The 23389-nt window shown below is 42.1% G+C and overlaps 1 protein-coding gene across 1 annotated transcript in view; it reads left to right on the plus strand.

The window, feature by feature from the left end:
- LOC121314271 (1-phosphatidylinositol 4,5-bisphosphate phosphodiesterase gamma-1-like) overlaps positions 1-23389 on the plus strand; it is a 56514-nt gene that overhangs the window by 30041 nt on the left and 3084 nt on the right. Inside the window, exons 12-29 of the mRNA XM_041247336.1 lie at positions 610-730; positions 1325-1493; positions 2504-2623; positions 3927-4034; positions 6734-6921; positions 7738-7938; positions 8932-9051; positions 10098-10281; positions 10975-11052; positions 11633-11736; positions 12299-12395; positions 13700-13766; positions 14767-14924; positions 15299-15395; positions 16048-16272; positions 18223-18371; positions 18896-19010; positions 22894-23055. Coding sequence (XP_041103270.1) covers positions 610-730; positions 1325-1493; positions 2504-2623; positions 3927-4034; positions 6734-6921; positions 7738-7938; positions 8932-9051; positions 10098-10281; positions 10975-11052; positions 11633-11736; positions 12299-12395; positions 13700-13766; positions 14767-14924; positions 15299-15395; positions 16048-16272; positions 18223-18371; positions 18896-19010; positions 22894-23055 — 2463 coding nt within the window. The remainder of the gene's footprint in view (positions 1-609; positions 731-1324; positions 1494-2503; positions 2624-3926; positions 4035-6733; positions 6922-7737; positions 7939-8931; positions 9052-10097; positions 10282-10974; positions 11053-11632; positions 11737-12298; positions 12396-13699; positions 13767-14766; positions 14925-15298; positions 15396-16047; positions 16273-18222; positions 18372-18895; positions 19011-22893; positions 23056-23389) is intronic.

Here is a 23389-nt window from a genome sequence, read left to right on the forward strand (position 1 = left end):
TTTACTGTATTTTTCTGCTCATAATACTACTTGGTATATATTTGGCTTCTAAATTATTTTACATGATCAGCTGCAGTAATGATTGTAACACTTTTTGATTTATTTTGGACACTCATTTTACACCCGGACACCCGGATGCCCGTGTCTACCAATCAGTTAGTAGAGCACAGTTATTGTCTTTAGTGTCAGTGAATAAATATTGTCCAGTTCATGACAAACTTTCTTTTTTAAATTGAAACAAGCTAACAATTGCACCAGGAACATGTAACAGGGTGAATGTACATAACATAGACAGTTTTCACGGTGCAAAATGGGTTTCACGGTCTGTGTCACGTTTTGACGGCCGTGAAATGGGTAGGCCCTAATTATCTAATACCAATCATAAGTACTGGCTGATGGTTAGTATTGCCCGGTTAACATAAAGAATTAACATAAAGAGTACCACAACACTGAATGTTTTACACAAAAGGAATGAGAATTCATTTGAACCCGTTGTCCCATAAAGTTTGGTCGAGCAGAGTGATGAGGTGGACAATGCAAACCAAACAGCTGGTAAATATACATAGCTGCAGTACAGCCTCCAGCTGACTGGCTCTTGTTCTTTTCCAGTGGATTGCTGGGACGGGCCAGATGACCTGCCCATCATCTACCATGGACACACTCTGACATCCAAAATCAAGTTCCTGGATGTACTGTACACCATCAAAGAGCAGGCCTTCGTCACCTCTGAGTGAGTCTCCATCGAAACAGCCAGCAGTCGGGGGTCCAATTAGAAATGTTTACCCTGCTCCACTTGAACAGTAACGCGGCAGTACTATTTTTAGTTCTACTATACTATACTATATATATATATATATATATATATATATATATATATATATATATATATATATATATATATATATATATAGCTTATGATTGAGTCTTTAAAATTATAGATCTACAATACTTTATGCTGTTTATTATATCACCTGTGCTTCCCCATGCTTTCATTATTCTTTATTATGGTTTGCTTTGCTTTTGTAGAGTATAGGGGTACAGGGTATAGAGTAGTAGTTTTATTAAGGGGTAAGCTGACAGCATCAGAGAATCAAGATCTGTCCTGAAATCATTTTAATCTGCTTACATTGCCTCTATATACCACTAATCTTAGACTAGGTAAGGTAATACAGTTCAAGATCAGTGCTGATTGGTGGCATATGAAACCAGCTGTGATGTGCGTGATTAGTTAAAAGAGGGCTGCTTTTATTGAAGTCTTCCATCAGCTTGCATTGCTTATTAGCCCCAGCTTGTTGGAGTCATTAGCTTGTCACACTGCTCCCAGGTTTCCTGTCATCCTGTCCATCGAGGACCACTGCAGCGTGGTCCAGCAGAGGAACATGGCCTTGCTCTTCAAGAAGGTCTTTGGAGACATGCTGCTCACCAAGCCAGTGGACATCAACGCAGATGAGCTCCCCACCCCATACCAGCTCCGCAGGAAGATAATCATCAAGGTAACGGCGTAGGGCAAGAGGGCAGGAAAGGGGAGTAGGGTGCAGGGCAAGGTAGAGGGGCAGGGCAGGTGGATGTGCAGGAGGGTAGGAGAGAGGAAAGGAGGAAGATGGAAGGGTAGTGTTGGAGACAGGTCAGGGGGAGGAAGGTGAAGGGCAGGGCAGGGTAGAGAGGCGGGGCAGGAGGGGAGGGCAGGGCAGGGCAGGATAGGATAGGATAAATTTGGAGAGCAGGGTAGGGCAGGAGGTTTTAGGCAGAAGGTAGCTGTAATTTAGTGTGGAGTGGTTGAAGCTTGTTTGTGAGTCCAGATTTGAATATTTGAACTGGGTTGAGAGGGTTGTAGTTCAGTGTAGTGGGTTGAGAAGGCTGTAGTTCAGTGTAGTGGGTTGAGAAGATTGTATTTCAGTATAGAGTTGGCTGAGAAGGCTGTAGCTGAGTGTAGTGGGTTGAGAGTGTTGTAGTTCAGTGTAGAGTTGGCTGAGAAGGCTGTAGCTGAGTGTAGTAGGTTGGGAGTGTTGTAGTTCAGTGTAGAGTGGGTTGAGAAGGCGTTAGTTCAGTTTAGTGGGCTGAGAAGATTGTAGTTTAGTGTAGAGTGGGTTGAGAAGGCTGTAGTTCAGTGTAGAGTGGGTTAAGGCTGTAGCTTATTGTAGTGGGTTGTGTAGTTCAGTATAGTGGGTTGGGAAGGCTGTAGTTTTGTGTAGAATGGGTTGAGAAGGCTGTAGTTCAGTGTAGAGTGGTTTGAGAAGGCTGTAGTTCAGTGTAAAGTGGGTTGAGAATGCTATAGTTCAGTGTAGAGTAATTTGAGAATGCTATAGTTCAGTGTAAAGTGGGTTGAGAATGCTATAGTTCAGTGTAGAGTAATTTGAGAATGCTATAGTTCAGTGTAAAGTGGGTTGAGAATGCTATAGTTCAGTGTAGAGTGGTTTGAGAAGGCTGTAGTTCAGTATAGAGTGGGTTGAGAAGGCTGTTTGAAGGTTTGAAGTGTTTTGAGAAGACTCTCTTGTACTCGCAGCACAAGAAGCTGGTGGAAGGGAACATGTATGAGGAGGTGTCTTCAGCCAGCTGCTCTGAGAATGATATCAGCAACTCCATCAAGAACGGAATCCTGTACTTGGAAGACCCCATCGATCATGTGAGTCCCTCTGTCCTTCCACCCCTCTGTCCTTCCATCTCTGTCCTTTCAACCCTCTGTCCTTCCACCCCTGTCCTTCCATCTCTCTGTCCTTCAATCCCTCTGTCCTTTCACCCCTGTCCTTCTATCTTTTCTCTTTCTCTCTCCTTCCACCGCTGTGTCCTCACTGCCCCTCTCTCCCTGTATCTCTCCTTAGTACTCTTCGTCTGTTCTTCCTGACTGCAACCCACCCTACCACCCATCCCTTATAAAAGTTTCTCATAGTAAAAGCACAGCAAGGTTGTACTAAATCACATTGAAATCATGGTGAAGCGTACATTTGTGAAGCCTGGAGAGGCATGGCATGGGAACATTTTTAGAAGAGGCTCCTGCAGCAGAAAACAAGATATTTTAGAATCCTCTGAATTCCGAATGGCTCCACAAATCTGTTACAGCATTTGGTATTTATTATTTACAAACCATTTAATAACTGACTTGTATTCTTGTTGATTTAATATCTATTTTTTTTTTATTGCTGTGTTTATACAAATTGTAACTTATGCTGCCGCCAATGGACTGCCATCAGGAGCTTGTGGCTGAGTAATGCTGTCCGGCCTGGATGCAGTGGATTTTAAAGCAAAACTGTTGCTGGCTGTTATATAAACAGACACTATAAACAGAGTTGCTATTTATTAGGGCTGTGCAGATACACAGATGTTTCCCTTTTTTCCCTGTTTTAAGCTGTTAGGTATTCATTTAAATAGAATAAAATTACTTTCAAAAGTCAATTTCACCCAAACACACAACAAAGTGTTCCCTCGTCAACACAATTGTTAAGTACAATAACAATCTGACAGTGTGATTCACTATAGAACCTGATCAAACCAACTAAAGCCAGCCATGTTTTATCTGCTTTTATCTATTTCTTGTAAAATGATTTAGATTTCACTTCCGGTTTCCATTGAAATGTGTCAATCTGCAATGTGTGCAACATCTCTGCTTAGAGTTATGGGATCTTGGGGAATATTTTATCTCAGCATCAACTTGACAAACAAATACATCTCCCGGTAGAAAATCCAATCAGAGCTCTTAAATGACACAATGTGAAAGTTCATTGCATTGATTTGTACTAAATTCTATAGATGAAGGCAAATGAGGGAAAGGCAGCCTTTCTTGTTGTGAAATGAACACGTTTTTAACAGGCTTTTTTCGGTTTCATTTAATACCTGCCCACACAAAACATGTTAAAGGGAATTACTCAGAAAAGGCAAGTATCTGCACAGCCCTGCTATTGCCTCTAATGCCTCCCTTCTCTGTGTTTCAGAACTGGAGTCCTCACTACTTTGTGCTGACCAGCAATAAGATCTATTACTCTGAGGAGACGTCGTGCTACCAGAGCACAGACGAGGAGGAGGAAGAGGAGCACAAGGAGGTATTCTGTGAACCATCATCCAGAACTATTATAGACTCAATAGTGCCTTGTTTAGAAATACGGTAACACTTTAAAACAATGGCTACACATTATGACAATAGCACAGGAATAACACCTGCACATCTTACACACTTCTTCTGAGCCTTTCATTTTGAATTCAGCCCTGTTAATTCATCATGATTTAAAAACATTTAGGTTCCCCTTTCCCCTCCATCCGTTCCTAATGAATTCACTGTTTATTCTTCAGTAATTCATACCCTCCTGTTACTCGCCAACCAGGGGATAGTGAGACCTGTTAATTCATGCATGAATGCAGGCCGGATACATGTGGTCAACATCATTTGTTACAAAGGAACTGAAATGAATACGGGTAATTAAATCCACTTTAATTAACAGGGCTGAATTCAAAATGAATTACTTCAGCACTCAGAGGGAGTGCATATGATATTCATGTGGTATTCGGTCAGAATTAATTATCAATTTGCGGCCATTATTTAAATTCTGTTACCAGAAATACTTAAAGAAACATAATAAATTCAGTGTCCACTTGACTAGAAGGCTTTTTCAATGTCTTTAATGGTGAAATGAGTTTGGATTTATGTTCTTATATCACTAAGTGATGTGTGGACTCCAGCCCTGACTGATAAAGTGTGAAGGATCGCTTAATGGTCAGAGTAAGAGGAATGTGCTAATTGTGTAGTACAGTCCGCCCCACTTAAGTGTATAGCCTGCCTAAGTTTATTTAATTCCAAAGTTCAAAACCATGACCAATGCTGCACCATTAAAGTACTGCAGTATTGTGTATGTTCCCGTTTTACTGTAGAGCTGTAATACTTTATATGCAGTTAACTGAGCATGTGCATTGTGAACTGATGTTAACGGACCCAATGTCAAGAACATGAACGCCTTCAACACTTTCCCTCACTAAAATGGCTGCAAAAAGGACACTGAAAGTATTTTCATTAACAGACTGTAAAAGCCTATGATGTACTAAAATGAACACAGTATTTGTTAAAGGTATGCCGATAACGATTTCTTTTCAGTTTTCAAAGAGACTATGAATGCATAGTTTTCAGAATGAATATGGTAAATTGTCTACAATGAACATACAGAATTTAAGTAACAATTATTTCCATTTAGTTCTTCAAAAATAAAAAGGGGTATTTTTTAATATGCATCACTGTGCATGTTTACCATTTACTGTACGTTTAAATAAAGTATATAAACTGATGGTTCTGTGTTTTCTTATAATGCATTTCTTTTCCCTTTACAATAATATTTTATAACAAAAACTGGGGTGGCAGATCACCAACCCGCTTAAGTGTATACTCCATATACTCTGATTAATATCGACGTTTATTTTAGAAATAAGTTACCGGTTTTATTTTTTTCCATCGTTATTTTTCAATTCAAGCATAGAATGGGTGAAATCGACCTTTATGATTTAAACCCCGCCCCCACCCTTTATCATTTTCAACATGCAACAAAACCATGGTTACCGACATTCTAATTGAAATAACGTTTGGTCACAGTTGAGCTATAAATTAAAAAATTGTCTCAAATAAACCGTAGTAAATGCAGCACATAAAAGTGTATTACATAGACCTTTATGGCAAAAAGAAGGCACTTAGAATGAGAGGCGCTGTAGCTGGCAAATGGGAGCATTCTAGCACTGCTTCAGTCAACGAGATCTGTCAGAACCGGGTGAAACTACAGTACTAACGCACCGCTGAGATGACTGACAGCGACCCTCAGGCATTCAGAGCGGAACGGAGACGGGGCAGACAGCAAATATAAAAACTACACGATAGAGGATTTAGAAATTATTATTTTTGGTAAGAAAATAAAAAATAGCGAGTGGTTTGCCGTCGTTTATCGTATATAAATTTATTTCAGTCAAACTCTTTTCTTTGGGGGTGGGGGAGGAGGTGGGAATTCGACGTTTTCGATTAATATCGAAAAGTAGTGAGCCTAATTATAATTTATTTGACATTAGCCTTTTGTGGTTTGATTGCTACTCCCTTGACTATCCGTTCTTGTTGTGTTTTGGTAAAGTACAGGATTGATACACATGCGTGCAGTTTTGAATAATGCTTGTGTTGGTTGAAGTGCAGGGAGGCTGGAGGAGGACTCTGAGTGCTTGCAATCATATGTACGAGTGAATATAAGTATGGGAATCATAACTCATTTCAACATTGAAAATGTTTTCAGCTCAATTGAAAATGGAAGAAAATGAGGATACATGAGGGTATATCCTCAGTGAGGGAAGGAAGACAGAAAAGTCCGCAGTATAACTTTTCCCTTCTTTACGATCCGTTTACGATCTATATAGGTTGTTTAGTTAATATGTCAGTCATAAGTATTCATTCATTGTTAAATATTATATATATATATATATATATATATATATAGATATATATATATATATATATATATATATATATATAATATAATATAATCCTTTTTTGCATGATATATCATGTATATCCCTATGTTTTCATTTTTGTCTTTTAACAAAATAGTCATTAGTCATTAAATGATCGTTTGATCTTACCATGTATCATACAAGTAGCCCATCAGGACCGTCACATGTGTTGTGATGCATATCATATCACAACCTGCATATTGCCATACATATCATACTGTGACATTATCATGGAGCTAAAACGAGGCACTGACCTCTCTTACGCCCTCTGCAGGAGTCCAATAACAACGAGCTGCACTTCAATGAGAAGTGGTTTCATGGGAAGCTGGGCGGAGGGCGCGACGGGAGGCAGATCGCAGAGAAGCTTCTCCACGAGTACTGCGGGGAGAGTGGGGGCAAGGATGGAACATTCCTGGTGAGGGAGAGTGAGACCTTTGTGGGAGACTTTACCCTGTCCTTCTGGTGAGTACAAGGGTGACCAGGGTGGGAGAGGAGGGAGGGTCAGTGATCCTAGAAATACAACATCATCCAATGGATTTAGAATAGGGCCACTGTGTCATTCGGTTGAAGTGTGTTTATTGTCTAGCAGTGTCTTTAGAGATGTGAATAGCTGTCAGTGTGTGTTGACCTCTTTTCCAACAGTAGAGCTTAAAGGAAGAAGAAATAGGCTGTGGAAAATGTAATAATCTCTTACCCACGTATGTTGGTTTCCAGTTCTGGCTTTGTTTCCATTTTTCATCACACCCTTTAAACTAAATTTAAAATAGTTTGAGCTCTTCATGGCTCATAGCTATATATTCTGCGCTAAAGACCATCACAACATACTTCTAGTTACACACAAGGGCTTTGTGCATCATCAAGATTTTAAATACCTCAATCAAGCCTTCCCTCAGTCTGTTCCGCTCTGGGATTAGTATGATCGCTCTTTTCTGGACTCTCCAAGACCACAATGTCCCTTTGGTGCTGTGGTGACCAGAATTGAGTACAGTACTCTAAACACGGTCTCGCCGGTGCATTGTACAATCTCATCATAACCGCCTTTGATTTGTACTCTACACTAGATACCCAAGTAATCTGTTTGTCTTTTTAATTACCTTGTAACATGCCACAGCAATGCCATTATAGGTTAATGAAAATGTGTGAAATAGAGTATGTTTTTAAACAAACAACAGTATTATAGAAAACATGATAAAATTATGTTTGTTTTCAGTAGATTGGAGTTCTCGGTTTGTCCTGTGTGGTCTGACCCCAGTGTACCCCCTTCTCTCTCTGCTGCAGGAGGTCTAGCCGAGTCCAGCACTGCCGGATACACTCGCGACAGGAGGCCGGTGTCACAAAGTTCTACCTGACAGATAACCTGGTCTTTGACAGCCTCTACAGCCTGATCTGCCACTACCGCGAGGTGCCCTTGCGCTGCAACGAGTTTGAGATGAGACTGAGCGACCCTGTGCCCCAGCCCAATGCACACGAGAGCAAGGAGTGAGTCGACAGGCAGAATAAACCCCATCACCCCACAGATACAACCATATGCCAGGCTCAGTGGGGCAGGGATAAGCTTTTCATGATTAAATATTCTTTCAAATTTTAAAAGAATGGTAGACTATTCAAAATACTAGTTAATATGTCACGTGTAGGGTGTCTCTTATTGTTTGGGCCAGAGAGACAAGTCAAGTAGAAAAACTAGTTCTTCTGTGTACAAAGAAACACGTGATATTACAAACATTTACGTGGTACTACTTCAGGTTAATGAAATCATTGTTTGCAGGCCTTGATTTCAGATAATCTTGCATCTTTATGGTCACAACCACTGAATTGTCCCCACCCCATCAGGGCTGTCTTTCCTGTCAACAACCAACTAGCTGCTTTCTGTAGTGACAGGAATAACCCAGGAAATGCATATGTGAACATATTTCCTGGGAGGCAAGGCAAGCAAACAGATAATATGTGCCAGGAATCATGTTTATAAATTAAACTGCTGCTTTGAGACATGTATAGAGAATGGAGCTGCTCGACAGAAATGATTTTAATAAGCCGTGTGCTGGATGAATGTTTGCTCAGAACGGATGCTTTATATAAATGATGTACCTGTTGTGATTAGGAAGTTTAAGATCCATATCAACACTTCCGGATGTTGTTGTCTTTTTGACTCCATGTCAGGGAGTTCTTGACTTGCTTCCCATCTCATTAAATTAAACTAATTCTTGTTAATGCACACCTTTCTTCCACCAGCCACACCACTATGGAGCTTTTCAGAAAACAGCCAGATAAATATTCTGCTTCTTCCCTGAAACTTTAGTGAACATTTTAAAGTTTTAGTTGGGTAGAGATATATGTCTCCCTTCAGCTCCATTGCAGTATCGCCTGTCTGGGCACAGTAATGATAAGTGTTTAGTGTAACTTTATTGAACATTTTGAGGTATCAGTTGGGTAGGGACACAGGTCACCCTTCAGTGATGTTGTTTTGCTTCCAAGGTGGTTCCACGCGAACCTTTCCCGCTTGCAGGCTGAGCACATGCTGATGAGAGTCCCGCGTGATGGAGCCTTCCTGGTGCGCAAGCGGAGCGAGCCCAACTCCTTCGCCATCTCCTTCAGGTAGGGGGCGCTCACACACACACACCTCACAGGTAAACTCTCATCAAACAGGATAAAGGAGCCTTTCTGACAGGTAGGGGGCGCTCACACGCACGCACCTCACGGGTAAACTCTCATCAAACAGGATAAAGGAGCCTTTCTGACAGGTAAGGGGCGCTCACACGCACACACCTCACAGGTAAACTTTCATCAAACAGGATAAAGAAGCCTTTCTGACAGCACTAGCAGTCAAAGAGTGGCCACCGTTCGTAGGGTGAATCAGGAACTGATGGCGAGAAGGTTGAAAGCAAACACAATGCTTGGTTAGCATGATTTTTCTATCCTTCTGTCTTTCCCTCACCCTCTCTATCTCCCTCTCTCTAATCCCAGGTGTAGAAGGATAGCGTCAATAATGAGACTCAGAGACAAGATTAAGCACTGGTGTGCACTTTTAATAGATAATAACAGATAAATAAACTGAGGCACGGTGGTCAAAACAAATGGTTTAAAGAAAACAATACAGTACAGTACAAACACTGTTGTCAGGCTGAGCATTCACCTTCATTGACGAAATTCCCAAAATATACAGCACACATGCAGTTACCTACTCACCCTAACTCCCTCCACCAGACAAATCATTTTTCCTTCTTTTATACATGTGGCCACTCCCCAATTAGCATACATTACCTAATTGGGGAAATGGCCACACCTGTGAATGCTGGACAGATTTAACCCCATCCCTGCCAACCTTACATTCCCACACACACACACTATTTACAGTAGCAGGGCTTCTGCAGTTCCACACCGGGGTTTAAAGGAATGCGCTAAAAAGGGAACTGAACATATTAAAGCCTAGAACAAAAAAATAATTAGTGGGGACTTGATTGAAGACTTTCAAATTTAAAAGGAGTTGACGTAGTTAACCCTAAGCAATAGATGAAGTGCAGAAACCAGGACTAGAGAACACATAGTTGGAAATATAATGGATGCAGAGTGGTGAGGGTATGGAATGGATTGCCTAGCCATGCTGTTGATGCTGTATCTGTTCTCATGTTCTCTGAGAGCAGGGCGGAGGGGAAGATAAAGCACTGTCGGATCCAGCAGGAGGGTCGTCTCTTCATGCTGGGCAGCTCAGCCGAGTTTGAGAGCCTGCTGGACCTTATCAGCTACTACGAGAAGCACCCACTCTACCGCAAGATGAGACTGCGCTACCCCATCAATGAGGAGACGCTGGAGAAGATGGGCACCACGGTACAGACCCAGGGGCACAGGGGAGGGGGCAAGGGAGCTCTCTGAATCTCTGCCACATAAAACTTGTGTGTTGGGTTTGAAGCCATGTAAGGTACCTTCTACAGATTGGGTTTAGGATCCTGTTTTTGTCTTACTGGATTTTATTTTACTATGGCACTATGACATAAGGCTATGCCTTAAGATAGAGGTTCTCAAACCTTTTTGTTTGGGGGGATATCCTTTTTAAAACATTTTTTTTAAATAGGGAGGAACCTCAACTGAAAAGCGAGGACAAGACTAACCACAAACAAGAAAGACACAATGAATTGAAATAAATGTTAATGTTTGCAAGTAATACTGTTTGCAAGTGTCATAAAGCCATCACAACAGTAAAAGATCTCTGTAAAATAAAGTCAAGAAAAAGACTACATTCAAGTCAGTATTTTAGGTACACTAGTTTATGTATAAAACCACAAGGCCTGTCTCTCACTACTACAGTGAAAGAACATTTTAATATTCTTTTACAAAAAAGAGACGTTTCCAGAATTTTCTGGGGACCGATAGGCAACCTTTGCAGACCGGGGGTCCCCAGGCTCTAGTTTAAAAACCACTGCCTTGTGATAAAGACGTTGTAGTACTGTAGACATCAGGTATAACACCCATGCCCAGTCCCTGCTGGTCTGAATGCTGAGCCTTCCTGTGCTGTTTCCTCAGGAGCTGGACTATGGAGCGCTGTACGAGGTGCGGACTCCTCACCTCTACGTGGAAGCGAACAAGATGCCTTCAGCCAGGGTAAGGTCCCATTGGGGTGGCCAGGAGGAGGGATCCAGTACTCCTGTCTCTAGGAATCTTCAGGAAATATTTGCTTTACAATTTTGATCGAGGGAGATCTTCACTTGGTTTCCTGATTGAAAGGCCATTCTTTATAGAGAGCAGAGCTGTGTGCAACAGCTGATATTATGCATGCTATATAGATCCAACACTTCAGAATGGAATATGTAGAGGATACACCAGGAATGAGGATAGCACAGAAACCCACACACCCCTCATGAGTGATATAACCACAGCACTCTATGAACATTCACGGAGTGTTTGTTTAGTATGACAAGTTTAATGTATGGAAAAGAAAGTAGGTTTATACTTCTGTTACAGTGGTTGGTTGATTTCTCGTGGATGACTTATATTTGCTTATATATCAGTGTTCATTCATTAACTCTCTCGCTTCCCCTCTCTCCCCCTCTTCTATCTCCTCTACCCCTCTCCTAACTCCTTTACCCCTCTCCTATCTCCTTTACCCATCTCCTATCTACTTTCTCCCCCTCTTCTTTTTCTCTCTCCCTCCCCCTTTCTCCCCCCCCCCCCCCCCTCCCAGTGCACAGTGAAGGCTCTGTATGACTATCGAGCCCAGAGGGAGGACGAACTCTCCTTCCCAAAGCAAGCCATCATTCTCAACGTGGACAAGCAGGAGGGGGGCTGGTGAGGAGGGTAGAAGGCAAAAAGTAGATAGGAGAGGGGTAAGGTGGGAGGGGAGAGAGAAGAGGAAAGAGGGGTGAGGGGATGGGGGAGGACAGCATAACTGCTAAACAGACAGGTCCAGAGATGTATCTCCTGGTGATGTGGAGGTAGTGGATGTGGTAATGCATACGTACATATGCATGTCACCCTTTACATTTTTGTATGTATCTGGAAAGCCACTTAATTGTGATGAAAATTTGTATTAACATTATATAGCATGTTATTGGGAGTATCAGATTGTAGGGATGGGGGGGGGGGGGGCTCTGTCTGTCTGTACAAGCATCCCTCTATATGTTACACTTACATTTTTACATGTATCTGGAGAGCACAGGAAGTTCTTCCACATACTATAAACCATTGTAATAGACGTGATTTTAGTATTGTTTACCATGATACTAACGCCTCATTTGCTTACCTAATGACATCGTGCTGATAGCTCTGGTTTTGAATTTGCTGCCATGGTAGTGGGGATGGATGGTACTGTTGAGTTGGTTGAAGGTGTGTTGCTCTCTCTGTCCTGCAGGTGGCGTGGTGACTATGGGGGTAAGAAGCAGCTCTGGTTCCCAGCGAATTACGTGGAGGAGATTCCCACCACCCCTGCACAGGGGCAGGACGAGGCAGTGAGTAGCAAAGCCAGAGAAGAGTCTTGTACAGTAATCTTTTACACTGTAGAGTGAGTCTGTTAGGGTTCGTCAGACACCATGGACTGATCTTCGCTTATTATCTACAGCTGACCCTGTCTCTTATAAAAGCTAATACTCACAGTTCAGTTAATATGTCCAGTTGACCCTGTCTCTTATATCAGTTAATATCATATTCACACTTGTATCTTCTCCTATTAGTATGTGTTTGTTTAGCTTGTTTGAAATCATCTTCAGTTTAAAGAAGAGCTTGACATACATACACTGTTGTAATAGTTGTGATTTTACTCTTATAAAAGATTACCAGGGTGAATTTGCATGATCCTTTTTCTCATTGTTACACTATGATTTTACCACATTTTACCATCTTTTTTTTTTTTTTTAATTTGTTTTTTAAAATATACTTTACCACACACCTTTACAACGCTTACCCTATGCTTTCACTGTGCTATATTATACTTTGCTATGCTTTTGGGAAACATGTATCAGTGTATTTTTTGACAATGTTTTGTGTCTGGCATATAATATTTGTCAGCTAAGACACCTGTGATAAAAGAAAAAAAAAACCCTGATTTAGAGGAGAGCAGAGTCCATTCAGCCCGTTCGCTTTTCTGGTTTTACACCACGCTAGGGCTGTGCAGAAACATGATTTTTCCAAGTAATTCCCTTTACTATTTATGTTGGCAGGTATTTATCAAAACAGAAAGAAAACTGTTAAAAGCGTGTTCATTGCAAAACATGAATGATGCTTTCCCCATCATTTGCTGTCTACACATTATATAAGTTATAACCAGTGCCAACAAGACAATGTTTTCTGTCAGTGTGAATTAATAGAAAAAAATATCTAATAGCCCAACAGAACCTAATCTGTTAAAGAAAGGGGTCTTACCTTTGTTTCTTCAATTTGATATAAAATTACATTTTTGCTTTTCTAATAATACTTCACTAAGTGTACAATAATTCAGCTTTTTTTGAGTGACTGGCTCTTGAATCAGGGAGCGTAGAAGTACATCTGACACAAGCGTTGAATATGAGCCACTGAAACTGCTAAAGAGTAAAACCAGAGATGTGCCGGAAAAGACACAGGCCTCCTCACTCTAGGCAGTGTACTAAAGGAGCAGCCCCTTCAACTGAGCTGGCTGGAGTTCCCGACACTAGCCTGCGTGTTCCATGTCTCTCCCTGTTCCACTGTTCCAGCCCCCTATGTCTGATTCCCCAGTCGCTGTTCCACTCTGCTGGGCTCCTGTTTATTGGAATGCTTGTTTTTTCTCCCCCCCCCCCAGTCTGTCGAGAACAGCCCCCTAGGAAACTTCCTCAAGGGCTTTATTGATGTGCCGACCTGCCACGTAGGTAAGTGACAAAGGCGGTCGGTCTGTCTGTCTGTCTGTAGCTAGCCCTCTTCATTCCACCTTCAACGGGGGTTCAACCACTGTCTGTCTGTCTATCTGAGTGACAGCCTTTCTAACGTTCAATCCTTCCCACTGTGTCTTGCCTGTCTGTCTGTCATACTCACTTTTTGGACCGCCTCTTCTATTCAGGAGAGGGGCAGATGTTGTACAAGTTTTCAAATAGCATTCTCTTCCTGGCTGGTCTGACTTGAAACATGTGTACCTTTAATTATAACTTGTTCTGCTACACACATAACTATAACACCTTGCCAAAAGCCTAGATAACCCTCCAACCCTTGCTCAAATATTTATGATTCTCTACTCCAAAACGATGCAACCTTAGAATAAGATGAGATGCTGAAACAGACTTGCACTTTTTAAGCAAAAGTGACAAACGTGATAGACAGTGTCCAAACAGAAGCTCCTACCTTCCTTTACCTGTGTGTGTCTGCCTGCCTGTCTTATCATGTCTGTGTGTCTCTGCTGTCTGTATGTCTTTACTTGTGTGTGTCTCTTCTGTCTGCCAGTCTTTATCTGTGTGTCTCTACTGTCTGCCTGTCTTTACCTGTGTGTATGTCTCTGCTGTCTGCCTGTCTTTTCCTGTGTGTGTCTCTGCTGTCTGTCTGCCTGTCTTTACCTGTGTGTGTTTCTTTGCTGTCTGCCTGCCTGTCTTTACCTGTGTGTGTCTCTGATGTCTGCCTGTCTGCCTTTACCTGTGTGTGTGTCCCTGCTATCTGTCTGCATGTCTTTACCTATGTGTGTGTGCTTGCTGTCTGCCTGCCTGTCTTTACCTGTGTGTGTCTCTGCTGTCTCTCTGTCTTTACCTGTGTGTGTCTTTGCTGTCTTCCTGTCTGCCTTTACCTGTATGTGTGTCTTTATTGTCTGCCTGCCTGTCTTTACCTGTGTGTGTGTCTGCTCTCTGCCTGCCTATCTTTACCTGTGTGTGTCTCTGCTGTTGGCAGTGGTTCACAAGGATGGGAAGAGCTCCCGGCCCTTCGTCTTCACCCTGCACTCCCAGTCTCATCCTGTCCAGATGCTGGACGTGGCCGTTGACAGTCTGGAGGACCTCAACGACTGGGTCGCCAAGATAAGAGAGGCTACACAGAATGCTGATGCCAGAGTGAGTCTGAACCCTAGTGTATAACAGTCAGGGCATTATACACACTCCCCCCTAGTGTATAACACAGTCAGGGCATTATACACCGTGCCCTATAGTGTATAACACAGTCAGAGCATTATACACACTGCCCCCTGTTGTATAACACAATCAGGGCATTATAAACACTACCCTCTAGTGTTTGACACAGTCAGGACATTATACAGATTGCGCCCTAGTTTATAACACACCAAGGACATTATACACACTAACCCCAGTGTATAACAGTCAGGACATTATACTCACTGCCCCCTAGTGTATAACACAGTCAGTGAGAGAATGCCCCCTAGTGTAGAACATTGCCCCGTGGTAACAGCCTCTTGTTTCCTTGGCGACAGATGCAGGAAGGGAAGCAGATGGAGCGCAGGAAGAAGATTGCCCTGGAGCTCTCAGAGCTGGTGGTGTACTGCCGGCCCGTGCCCTTCGACGAGGACAGTAAGGGACAGTGCAAGGCTGTGATTTTAAAATAAACACCATTATTTTACCCCTGGTTTTCTCTCCAATTAGAGTGTTCAGTTATGTTCCCTCACAGCGCTGGAGAACTCAAGGTCAGTGGCGTCCAGCTGGAGAGTGGATTTGAGCAACTGGCGTCTATTGTCTCCGCTTTAAAAATATGTTCACGATTTTAGTGAGCAATCCGTCTCACAACTTCAGTGGTACCCTAAACATGATCCATTTACTACCAATGCTAAGTGAAAATAAAATACAGTACATTAGAATGAAGGAAATTCAACCAAATAACTCTGAACCAACAAGACCGATACCAATAACAATAGAACTCAGAGAAACAACTTTTTTAAAAGCACAGGAAATTGTGTATTTGCATTTCAGTGGGAGAAACAAGGTACAACAAAAAACAGACCTTAGTCTATTTTAAGAAACACAGAATATATAAAATAACATATGGGTCAAAAATATTATCATTACAATATTGTCTCGTTGGATTTTGACATGTATTATTGTGTAGTAATATATTTTGATGTATACAGTGTGTGTATATATATATTCTGTAAGTCCATTGAAAGGCTATGTCAGACAGTAGTCTATCAGTGTTTAACCAGCCCTGTTTCTACCTGTCTGTCTGCAGAGATCGGCACAGACAAGGCTTATTACCGTGACATGTCCTCGTTTCCCGAGACCAAGGCTGAAAAGTATGCGAACCGCAGCAAGGGCAAGAAGTTCCTGCAGTACAACCGAAGGCAGCTCTCTCGTATCTACCCCAAGGGCCAGCGCCTCGACTCCTCCAACTACGACCCCCTGCCCATGTGGCTGTGCGGGAGCCAGCTGGTCGCCCTCAACTTCCAGACCCCAGGTACCACACTGTCATCCATTAGTATTGTCATCCATGTGCACAGTAGAGCTGCATAAACTCACTGTTCAACTACTGGGATTGAGCTGTCCACAGAAATCAGGTGATGACAATCAAATGAGGGTCACTGGCGTTGTAGTTGGATATCGTTGTTAGATGTGGTGTATTTAGTTATATTATTTTATTGCGTGTTGTTGCTGATGAGAACCGCACCATCTGACTCAAGACCCTCCGCCATTCCATCTGTGGAATTACTTCCTCACAGCGCACACACTGGATCTGCTGCTTATTGTGTGTTGTATTGCTAGTGAGAACTGCATCAGCGTTGCTCAGTCTCAGACTCAGGAATTGATGCCTCACTGCTCACACACTGGACCTGCTGCCAGTGAGTTGCATCGCCACCCGTTCTACCTCTGACTCAAGAATCTCTGGCTGCTCACTCTGCTTCCACGCTGGATCCGCTGCTGCCGAGTCGCATCGCCACATGTGCCGTCTCAGACTCAGGAAACGCTGGCTGCTTACTATGCTCACATGCTGGATCCACTGCTGCCGCTCCTTACCACACCGCCCCGTCTCTGACTCAGGGAACGCGATTCTGGATCTCTGCTTTTCCCGCTTGCATTTAATGGAAAGCTCTTTGTCTTGTTTCGTTTGGTTTGTAAAATGCTTTATTCATATAGTAAAAGGTACACAAAATAACAGTCTTCAATACAGAAATCCAAAGGATCCCTGGGTCTGACTCCAGGCACCAAGCTCAGTACAACTGTCATTCACATTTCCAGGGGTTAAATAGCCCTTGTTCCACCCCTAGTCCATGTAGCAGGCAACCTATAGAAGGTAAGGCATCCTTATCAAAACTCTCAAAATCCTACAAAGCTTGGCTGCATTCAGTCTGGGCTCACGCTGCGACTAGATGGTTGTCAAATGTACTGCAGCGTGTGTGACTAATGCTTTTGCATTCTTACATTCAATCTTATTGTACATAATTATAACAAACTAACATTCAGTAGTGTCTCATTACAACAACATACAGTTCATCAAAACTAGCATTCAGTTGTGTTCAAGGATTACAGATAGTACTGCATATATTTGCCTTTTAATGCAGTGTTTTTACTGGTTATTGTCAAGTGTGTAATTCCTGCAATATAGTAGTAATAAAACATAGCTAATTTGCTTACAGGCATTGATCAGGCTAACTTACCTTTCAAAGTGAAACAAGTGAAGAAACAGATGCTTGGATTTATTGTGATCGCTGCTTTTCTTAGACTGTGTAGAGAACAGCAATCCAGACAAATCCACACAGCCGTTCCTTCACTTGTTTACCTTGGAATGGTCAATTAATCCTGATCAACACCAATGATCCTCATCTGTGGACAGCTCAATCAATTAAGTGGTTCATGCAGCACTAGTACACATTTTTAGTAATACATTTTTATAGGAACTCTAGAATTTCTTTTTTTGTCTTACTGACTCCAACTTCAGGCATTTTCTATCCAGTCCAGTCTATGCCCTTGATAATTGAACTGAGCAGCACAGAGCCTTCTTATTTCCAGGTCTGTTGTTTAATGGAACCTGCTGTAGGTGATAATGAAGGACCACAGATTTAAACAGTGATGCACATTAACTGATCAAATAGATGTCTTCTGATCTGTCCCATGAAAGTGTAATTGCTCATGGTCTGTCTCCTGTTTGTGCCCCTTTGTATGTGTGTCCCTGTTTGCCTTATGTTTCTACATGTGCCTTTCTGTTTGCTTGTGTGTGCCTCCGTGTGCTCCTCTGTGCCTGTGTCTCTCTGTGCATGTCTTTCTGTGGCGCCTGTGTCTGTGTGTCTCCTTGTGTACTCCTGTGCGTGTCTTTGTGCCTCCCTGTGTGTCTGTGTGTCTCCTTGTGTGCTCCTGTGCATGTCTTTGTGTCTCCCTGTGTCTGTCTGTCTCTCTGTCTCCCTGTGTGCAGACAAGCCGATGCAGCTGAACCAGGCCCTGTTCACACTGGGGGGGCGCAGCGGCTATGTGCTGCAGCCTGATATCCTGAGAGAGGAGAGCTTTGACCCCTTTGACAAGAGCAGCCTCAAACTGGTGGAGCCCATCACTGTGCAGCTGCAGGTCAGTACTCTGTAGAGCTCCTTAAACTGGAAACCACAATCACTGCGCAGATGCAGGTCAGTATTCTTCAATAGGGGGGGCTTCACTTTCCATTTAAGTTAACATATCAAGGCACATCATTGTACAGAAACCATCTCCCATTTACTGTGAAGTAGCAGAATGTGTTTTATATATTTTACGATTAGTTGTTACTCTAAACATGAAACCTTTTTTGTACAAATTGTCTTGTTCTAACAAGTAAGCATGAGAGAGTTAAACCTGCAGTCATACACTTTGCATGAAAACGATGGTACAATGGTGAATTTGCCAAGTCATTTTGCAAATGGTTATGCCATGCATTTTTTTTAGTTTACCCTGGGATGACGTGTTTTTTTTTTTTAATATGCTTTACCATACCTCTCTGGGCTTTACTCTGCTTGCCTATGTGTCATTACAGTTTGCTATGGTTTTACTATGGAAAATGTTTCTAAAGGAGCTCCCCTGTGTCATGTCTCGGTGATTAACCCCCCTCCCTTGTTTTCCAGATCCTGGGGGCGCGGCACCTCCCCAAGAACGGCCGCAGCATTGTGTGCCCCTTCGTGGAGGTGGAGGTGTGCGGAGCCGAGTACGATAGCAGCAAGTGCAAGACTGACGTCGTGGGTACGGACGCCAGCACCTTCCTCTGCCACACTTTATGGGCCATGTATTTCAAAGTGTTACTCCAGTCTTAAATTTAACTCCTAGTTGTTGTACAAAACTGAGAAACAAACACCTTGAGAGTGCTTAACACACCTTCAGTCACAATACCTAGATGAACACTCCTTCAATCACATTACCTAGAGGAACACTCCTTCAATCACATTACCTAGATGAACACCCAGAGAGTGCTTAATACTCCTTCAATCACATTACCTAGGTGAACACTCCTTCAGTCACATTACCTAGATGAACACCCAGAGAGTGCTTAATACTCCTTCAATCACATTACCCAGGTGAACACTCCTTCAATCACATTACCTAGATGAACACTCCTTCAATCACATTACCTAGATCAGGGGTGCCTAGTCCTAGTCCTGGAGTGCCAGTGTCCTCCTGGCTTTTATTCTAACTGTCCTCTAAATTACTTAATTGGACCAATCAAGCACTTATTAGAAGTTTAATTGGTCCAATTAAGCAAATTACTGTACAGTTGAAACAAAAACCAGGAGGGACACTGGCCCTCCAGGACCAGGATTGGGTACCCCTGACCTAGATTAACACACCTTCAATCACATTACCTAGATGAACACTCCTTTAATCACATTACCTAGAGGAACACTCCTTCAATCACATTACCTAGAGGAGCACTCCTTCTGTCACATTACCTAGAGGAACACTCCTTCAATCACATTACCTACAGGAACACTCCTTCAATCACATTACCTAGAGGAACACACCTTCAATCACATTACCTTGAGGAACACTCCTTCAGTCACATTACTTTGAGGAACACTCCTTCAATCACATTACCTAGAGGAACACTCCTTCAATCACATTACCTAGAGGAACAATCCTTCAATCACATTACCTAGAGGAACACACCTTCAGTCACATTACCTTGAGGAACACCTAGAGAGTGCTTAACACTCCTTCAGTCACATTACATACAGGAACACTCCTTCAATCACATTACCTAGAGTAACACTCCTTTAATCACATTACCTAGAGGAACACTCCTTCAATCACATTACCTAGAGGAACACTCCTTCAATCACATTACCTAGAGGAACACTCCTTCAATCACATTACCTACAGGAACACTCCTTCAATCACATTACCTACAGGAACACTCCTTCAATCACATTACCTAGAGGAACACTCCTTCAATCACATTACCTACAGGAACACTCCTTCAATCACATTACCTACAGGAACACTCCTTCAATCACATTACCTGGAGGAACACTCCTTCAATCACATTACCTTGAGGAACACCTTGAGAGTGCTTAACACTCCTTCAATCACATTACCTAGAGGAACACTCCTTCAATCACATTACCTTGAGGAACACACCTTCAATCACATTACCTAGAGGAACACTCCTTCAATCACATTACCTTGAGGAACACTCCTTCAATCACATTACCTAGAGGAACACTCCTTCAATCACATTACCTAGAGGAACACTCCTTCAATCACATTACCTAGAGGAACACTCCTTCAATCACATTACCTACAGGAACACTCCTTCAATCACATTACCTACAGGAACACTCCTTCAATCACATTACCTACAGGAACACTCCTTCAGTCACATTACCTTGAGGAACACTCCTTCAGTCACATTACCAGGAACACCTAGAGAGGAACACTCCTTCAATCACATTACCTAGAGGAACACTCCTTCAATCACATTACCTTGAGGAACACTCCTTCAATCACATTACCTACAGGAACACTCCTTCAGTCACATTACCTTGAGGAACACTCCTTCAGTCACATTACTTTCAGGAACACCTAGAGAGTGCTTAACACTCCTTCAATCACATTACCTAGAGGAACACTCCTTCAATCACATTACCTAGAGGAACACTCCTTCAGTCACATTACCTAGAGGAACACCTATCGCATTACCTAGAGGAACACTCCTTCAATCACATTACCTAGAGGAACACTCCTTCAATCACATTACCTAGAGGAACACTCCTTCAATCACATTGCCTTGAGGAACACCTTGAGAGTGTTTAACACTCCTTCAATCACATTACCTAGAGGAACACTCCTTCAATCACATTAACTACAGGAACACTCCTTCAGTCACCTTACCTAGAGGAACACTCCTTCAATCACATTACCTAGAGGAACATTCCTTCAATCACATTACCTACAGGAACACTCCTTCAATCACATTACCTAGATGAACACTCCTTCAATCACATTACCTAGAGGAACACTCCTTCAATCACATTACCTAGAGGAACACTCCTTCAATCACATTACCTACAGGAACACTCCTTCAATCACATTACCTACAGGAACACTCCTTCAATCACATTACCTAGAGGAACACTCCTTCAATCACATTACCTAGAGGATTGACACTAGTTTGGTAAAGTCAACAGGTTATTTAAGACTGGAGTAAACTCTTTGAATATATGATCCTCTGAATCTTTCTGACTGTGATCTCAGGGCAAATGTTTCTGCCACATTAAATCTCCTACCTCTCCTTTTTCACATTATTAGATCAAAGAGTAAATCTCACACAAAAAAAATGAAAGAGGTAAGATAATATGAACTGATTTCTTTAGAGACAAATAAATATATGGACCAGCAATACTGCTGCATATCAGCCCCTGGTTCCCCACTTTGCCTCCAGGTATTTTTCTAGCTCTTCGTTTTAGTTTTAGTGTTAGTGTTGTGTGATTGATATTAGGGTGATGCTGGCAGGCTGGTATCTAGTCCACTCTATACAGTGCATTTTAAAATGAATGTAGCTAACAAAATAATTCTAGACCTGGTGCAGTTCCATTGGCTACATGTGTCTGAAATGTGCAGTTTTGAAAGAAACACATGATACCTGGTACTACATAAAAGCCCCCAGGTAGAGTTGCACTTCCTTGATCGCCTGGAGGGTAACATTTATTTGAAAATACTGATTGATATTATTGCAAATTGAACCTGGAAATGAGTTCCAAGTGAAGGAGCCTGAGAACTTATCTGATAGAGTTCTTGGCAGATCTGAGTACAAGATGTTTGTAAGGCATAGGTAACTCACACAAGTAGACAGGGCCACAACCATGGACAGCTTTATCAGTGAGGAGCAGTGTTTTAAAATCAATATGATGGAGCCATTGTAGTGACCTTAAAACTGGGGAAATGTGACAGAATATACAATATGAAAAATATACATTTACAATACATAGTAGACCTTCCCTGATACTGATGTGATTCAGCCTTTGAAATGCCTTTATAATTTATAGTAAACCCTGCTATTGAAGTGATACAGCCATCTGAAATGTCTTTCTAATATACTGTAGACCCTGATTGTGATGTGACCCTGATTGTGGGACTTTTTCGATCTGAAAAAAGAAACAACGACCAGGGTTCACAAGTGGAGATTAGAAAAAGGGGCATTCAGAACAGAAAATAGGAGACACTTTTTTTACACAGAGAATCGTGGGAGTCTGGAACCAACTCCCCAGTAATGTTGAAGCTGACAAGAAGCTGTTGGATGAGATTCTGGGATCAGTAAGCTACTAACAACCAAATGAGCAAGATGGGCCGAATGGCCTCCTCTTGTTTGTAAACTATCTTATGTTTTATAAGATATATTATATCATATTATTAGATATATTATATTATATTATCTAAATTACATCACATTGAAATGAGCCATGCTATATGTTATAAGGTAGTACAGGGTCCTGTTAAGTACAAGCTGAGTTTCACCCACTCAAGCACACACTGCTCTGTGTCTATCTCCTTTGACCTCTTGAGGAGTGAATATCAGCTTGTATGTAACATTCTCCTCCTCTCTCTCTCCTCTCCCCTCTCTCCTGTGCAGCGGATAATGGTTTGAATCCAGTCTGGTTGCAGAAGCCATTTGTATTGGACATCAACAACCCTGACTTCTGCTTCCTGCGCTTCGTAGTTTACGAGGAGGACATGTTCAGCGACCCCAACTTCCTGGCTCAGGCTGTGTTTCCTGTCAAGGAGCTCAAGACTGGTACGCTGACGCACAACACGCAAACACACACACTGAGCATGCTTGGCCCAGTTTTTCTAAATCCGTTGTTAAAAGCAATATGATCCTATTTATTTGAATCAGGATTTTATTTTTTTTTTCATCTGGATCCACTTTTTCAGAAAATGTAATTGCTGGATTACATTTACATTTTTGCATCTCATAATAGTTTTTTTTTTTGTTGTTGTTATATTATGGTCAGCTGCATTAGGTTTTCAGTATTTTACAGTAATAACATGAATTAAATTACCATGTAGGTTCAAATGAAATAAAGGCTAAACTATTAGGAACATGTCTATTTTTGAAAAAGACTGCA

The sequence above is a fragment of the Polyodon spathula genome, chromosome 4 (genome assembly GCF_017654505.1).
Source record: "Polyodon spathula isolate WHYD16114869_AA chromosome 4, ASM1765450v1, whole genome shotgun sequence".
Lineage (NCBI taxonomy): Eukaryota > Metazoa > Chordata > Actinopteri > Acipenseriformes > Polyodontidae > Polyodon > Polyodon spathula.